At 31.0% G+C, this 5,703-nt stretch overlaps 1 protein-coding gene across 1 annotated transcript; it reads right to left on the reverse strand.

Annotated features, from left to right (window-relative positions):
• Positions 1-2,958: 2,958 nt before the first annotated feature.
• On the reverse strand, positions 2,959-5,362 carry LOC135144905 (serine/arginine repetitive matrix protein 1-like). The gene is made up of 9 exons (XM_064077032.1): positions 5,288-5,362; positions 5,121-5,216; positions 4,920-5,045; positions 4,566-4,733; positions 4,325-4,507; positions 4,128-4,277; positions 3,647-3,916; positions 3,500-3,576; positions 2,959-3,021 (listed from the first exon to the last, which is right to left on the reverse strand). The coding sequence occupies exons 1-8, from the start codon at positions 5,309-5,311 to the stop codon at positions 3,508-3,510; spliced, it is 1,086 nt and encodes a 361-aa protein (XP_063933102.1). The 5' UTR covers positions 5,312-5,362; the 3' UTR covers positions 2,959-3,021; positions 3,500-3,507.
• Positions 5,363-5,703: the final 341 nt, after the last annotated feature.

Genomic DNA, 5,703 nt, shown 5'->3' on the forward strand with positions numbered 1-5,703 from the left:
ACTGTTCACGGATTAAATTTTTGTTTTAATGCGTTTACTGATTTCAAAATTCGTTACAATATCAAAATTAACTCTCAATCGGTTGTCAAAACCCCACGCTATCTGACTGACCGTGATGTTAAAAATAAATGTAATTATAATCTACCAATAATTTCTCTAGGTATTATCTACTTAGTTTTTAAAATATTAAAATAAAAATGAACGTAGTATATATAAAATTTAATTTTGTATGAAGTACTTTTGGCAAAGGTGGGTTGCTTCTCGATGTTTAACTTTTAGTTTTTTTTTAAACGCTTGAATTCAAAGCATTAAAATAAAATTATAAATACTTTGCAATAAGCTATAATTGAAGTATAGGGTTACTTTCTTAACTCCTTTTTTTATTTTTCTTTATTACCCATTTAACACTGTTAAAGGCTACTACTAATTAGGGCGACGTAGTGGGTTTTAGTGTTAATTCCCAAGTTTAACGCCTTTATAGTTGATATGGGTGATTATGCTTAGGTTTTTTGCAGTTACTGACTTAATAAAATAAATATTATTTGCGTGAGGCCTCGAGACAATTGACTCCACTTTAATTTATAAAAACTATTTTTATCACCAGCTTTTTTGCAGGCGAACAGGTTAGTTTTATCAATTCATATAACCGAGCTTGCAGTTGTCGCCGTAGGTTAGGAGTATCAATCAACGCCACCCTTTTTTTTTGGTCTTTAAGGACAGCTATATGTAGTCTCGCCTTCATATCTGATTAATACAAGAAACCAAGAGTTAAGTCAATTCTATTGCTTTATATAGCAGTTTAACCTCTTAAATGTCAAGCCTGTTTAAAATTTTACTTAAAATGTTCCCTTTGTTACATGCTTTATAATGGAAGACTAGCTTTCATTAGATTGCTAACTGTTTATGCTCGGATGTCAATGAGAAAAAAAATATTTAGTTAATAGTCATTTAATCTTTCAACAGTAAAACTGAAAATATGAAGGGACTTCCACCTCATTTTCCAATTTTAATAAAATTTGATTTAAAACCCCCACTTCCGGCAGCTTGGGTAATACTTGAGTTAATTATTAGCAGTAAATTGCATTATAGCTTATTAAATAGTGCTTTACATAGTTGTAATTTTTTACTAGTTTCATTACTGGCATAAGTAGCACTCTTAAGCTGTTATTAAAAATTCGTTATCTATTTCCACCTATTCTAGCTTGTAAACCAGGCCAATAACAGTAAGTACACGACCACTCAAATCTGTAGACTGGAATCTAATGTTGAGCACAAAACTCCATACGTGACAAACCAAAAAAACGTCGGCTATAATATTAGTTACGTATCAACGATCTTTTCTGTTCCTCGATCGGGTTAATGAACTTTGAATTCTTTGAGTTTACAAATGAGTAGTAATTTTTTATCGGATTTTCATGGAAGACTGCAGTACGTGCCACACCACGTGTCCATGTACCTCAGTACTAACCATGTCCTTGAAAATTTGAGCTTAGAGTGAAGGAAGTGAAGTGCTTTTAATCAAATGCGAGAGCCAAGAGGGTTTGTGGCTAACGGCAAGCTGAAATATAATGGTTTAGCATATGATAAGAAGATTGCTATGCTCTTATATATACAATATAAGATCCTTAAAGATTTTTAAATATCTTCTTAGTATTTATTATAATATTATTAGATGTAAGTTAGTTAGACGGTTACTTTCTATTTAAAGTGCACAGGAGTCTCTAGGCGTCCTATTACTAACGCTTTGGGAACCCAGCGGCTGCTGAATACAGAGTAAATTCACTGATTTAATGAAAAACAGGCAGCGCTATAAATAATAAAGTACATTAAAATCTTGATCGTACAAAAAGGACCTGTTTTTACTAATTTATTAGGCCACTTTATCATATAGTATAGTAAATATTTGTTTTAACTTTTAAACCTCTAGTAAACAGTGACCAGCACATGATAAACAGAAAAATTACCACTAAAGGGGGACGAGCAGCCCTCGGTGGTAGTAATTTATAACAAAAATATACCTTATAGATTTTATACACTCACTCTGTTAAACTTAATAACAATTTCTCTGCTTTTAATTTTCGACGCCAGCCCAATGGAAAATGTTACAAAAACTATTTCTATCAGATTTTTAAAAGTTAAAACTACAAGATGTGGAATTATTTAGCACAATGCAGTAATAGCATGCTTAACTTAACAGGATCAGCTAACATACTCGGCTTAAAAGCGCTAAAACTTGAAGCCACTCTCCTTATGCGCAATTATAAGATAAGAAAATTAAGTAGTAGTAGTAATAATGTTAGTAGTCCATCAAAAAATCCAAATAAATGTGAGGAAGGCCGTTCTAACAGAAATAATAGCAATAACAGTGAGTTTCTAAAGGAAAAGCTCTACGACTCTTTCGACGGTTCACCACCTTTCGACTTGTGTTGCATGAACGGCTGTGAAGACTGTGTTTTATTTGACTACTTTGCTCAACAAACTATGGAAGAAGAAAACTCTCATAACAATAAAAAGGTTGGCGGAGCCTCCCCTTTAGAAGCTTTTGCTAGTTTTGAAAAACAATTAGCTAAAAGGAAAAAAAAAGAATTTAAATAAATTCAGGCAGTTGCATCTCCAGTACCATGGGGTAACGAAGAGGCCAAAATGTAATATTTTCCACCTATTTCCTTGCTTATATCATTTTAACCGTCGTTTTATTAAGGTGCAAAAAGATATTACTTTAAATATTGAAAACTTTACGTAAAATATTCCCAGTTAAAAAAGAAAAATACAAAGGGAAAGGAAAGCACAAACATCTTTAAGCCCTTAACTTGTGAAGCCGAACAGATACTTTACCTTTATCGATGCAACCTTAACTAAAGCGAACTTATTTAGGAACCTCAGTATAAATAATAAAAAACTATAAATAAAAAAATAAAATAAAAGTCTTAAACTTTATTTTTCTAGGCTTAACCAATTTTGTCAAAAATAATCTTTCTGAATTCATATCCGGACGAATTTTTTTTAAAGCTAGATTATAAACTTAAATAACACGTTAAAAAATTAAACAAGGCATTGTATTACAAAAAAGTGCTAAAATTAGACACAACTTTTAACAATCCTTAATAAAATGCTTAATTATTATAAAAGGAAAAACGTAAAATATAAAATCTAGGTCAATTAACAAATAGAAGTTGAAAGATAACGAACATATATATTAAAGCAAAAAGGCGGGAAAATATAATATTCAAAAGGAATAGTGAATAAACAGGCTTAAAAGTTGAGTTTTTAAACCATAAAAGGAAGTTATTTAGTATAAAAAAATAAATCGGCAAGCCGGCGACTTTTGGTAAAGGAGAGCACGTTGGTTCTCTCTTAGATTGTTTCGTTTAATAAACGCAATTTGGCTCTTATAGGGGATGTTCAAAATAAAAATAAGTACTTCAAGTGAAATAAGTCAAAAGTAATTTATAAAATATATCAGCACTAAAAGATCTTTTGGTAAATAATTATATAATACTTTTGTAACTATACACGCTTCTTCATAGATTCCAAAGCTTGTCTTCTCAAAGATTCTGTTAATGTTTCTTGTTCTTTCTATTAATTTTATAGGAAATTCGAGTTGCAAATTGGCCAAGTGTTGCGCAAAAATTTAAAATTTCGACACCTGAGGGGAATCTTCCCTCTCCCAACGATTATTTTTCGAAGAAGTCTCTGAAATCATAGAACAACTTTCGTTAGAAATTTCCAAGTTCTCGTTTAAAGTTTCTTTTAAGCTGTTATCCTGAGCGCCTTCATTGTCTCTATGGTCCTTCCGATGTTTTTTACGATGATGGCGACTTCTGCTTCGTTTATGTTTATGAGAACTTCTATGTTTATGCCTTCGACTCTTTTTGCTGCTTTTATGCTTACTGCGACCACTTCTCCTTCTTTCTCTCTATTATATAGTAATAAATATAGAAGTTATAGATAATAACAATAAAAACAGTTTGCATTACAAAAATAAAAACAAACTGAGTACTTATAAAAAGGCATAAGGTAAGTTAACTAGAAAATTAAAAATATAACCAAATAAATAATGACTCAACTACGACAAAAAAAAATAAGATAAATTAAATATAAAGCAAACAAATCAAGAATCAACTAACAGAAGAGGAGCGGGAATCAGTAGTGCTAGACGAACGAGAGTTAGAACGAGAGCTACGACGGTGGCGATTTTTAGACTTTGCTAGACCTTCTAGGGATCTAGAGTTATAATCTTCGGTCGTTAAGGTCGTATTAGCCGTTTTCTCGGCAATCTAAAAGAAAAAGCTTAGCACAAAAAAATCAAACTTAAAAAAATTACTTTTTGCTTCATCCATTGACGATGTGCAGCAACAAGGAAGGCTTCCTTGGGTTCGACAACTTTGGACAATTCGATTGCTTTTTCTCTCTTGAGTTGCTCTTCGGCTTTCCTAGCGATCTCTTTCTGAAGTTCTCTTCTTTTCAAATCTTCTTGTAGCTTCTGTGAGATAAGTTCTTTTTCACGCTAATATAATCAAAAGGTTGTATGTCTCACACCATGAAACCAATTTTTATAAACTTACTCTTTCTTTCTCAAGTTCTTGTTTTTTCTGCTCTAACATCTCAGTGGGGATTCCGTGAATGTTATTCTGAGCACTAATTAAAAGAGACCACAACTCTTTCATAAATATTTTAGTTTTAGATTCTAAAAATCCAGTAATATTTATTTGGATATCACGGGGATCGGGGGCCTGCATTTATAGCATACAATAATAAACTAGCTAAATTAAGAAAAAAACGTTAATAACAAGTATTAAAATTTTACATATATATTATATAATGCATTAAAAAATTAACTTATACTACAAAACTTAAAGTAAATAAATATAACAAATTTAAGAGTAGAAATAATATGAATACATAAACAAAAAGAGTACAGCTTCTGCATCAAGTAAATTGCAAATAAAATTAACAGCAATTTCATCTTCGGTGTTTAAAAGTTCGGTGACTCTCAAAGCTATCCAACCCTTAATAACATCCAATTTGATTTTTTTCAAGTCGACCTATTTAAAATTTATTAAAAAGAGCTGGCCAAATAGTAATAAGTAAAGTTATACAAATAATTATAAAATAACTACGGGAATATTGAATTCATCAGGAAATTGAGACTTCAACTGTTTAAGAAGTTTCTTTTTCTTGTTCGAAAAACGGGCATCCTGTTCGGCGCTAGTCCCCTGAAAACATATATTGTTAACCAAAAATACTCTTATAATTTATTCTTTTTATTATTTTCTAAATTTTGTACTCTGAAAAATCCTGCGTCGCCCATTGCTTCTGGGCGAGAGCGAAAAAACTAGTTAGGAACTATAAAGAACAAAAATGTTTCAGGGCGTTATTTTGGTAACACGTGTCGCACTTAAATTTTTCACTTAAGCCCTAGGCCATTTGACCGAAGGCAACAAAAAAAAGTTAAAGTTAACGCTAAAGTTTTTAAAGGGTTGAAGTACACTTATAGCGTTACATTAATAAGATGATGCTAATTTTTTTTTATGTATGATAAAAAACTATTTTTATTTTTAAATGTAAACTCATCATTTTCATGACCTAATTTCCTCTTATTATTTAGTGGTAGTTGGAGTTGCCTTATCTCTTTAGTAGCTATCTAAATTAAAATTAATTAACCGAAGTGTTATTTAGATATATTAATTAATGAAAGGTCAT

The sequence above is a fragment of the Zophobas morio genome, unplaced genomic scaffold (assembly GCF_036711695.1).
Source record: "Zophobas morio isolate AGI-343-1 ecotype UQ-CSIRO unplaced genomic scaffold, CSIRO_AGI_Zmor_V1 ptg000110l, whole genome shotgun sequence".
In the NCBI taxonomy this organism is placed as follows: Eukaryota; Metazoa; Arthropoda; class Insecta; order Coleoptera; family Tenebrionidae; genus Zophobas; species Zophobas morio.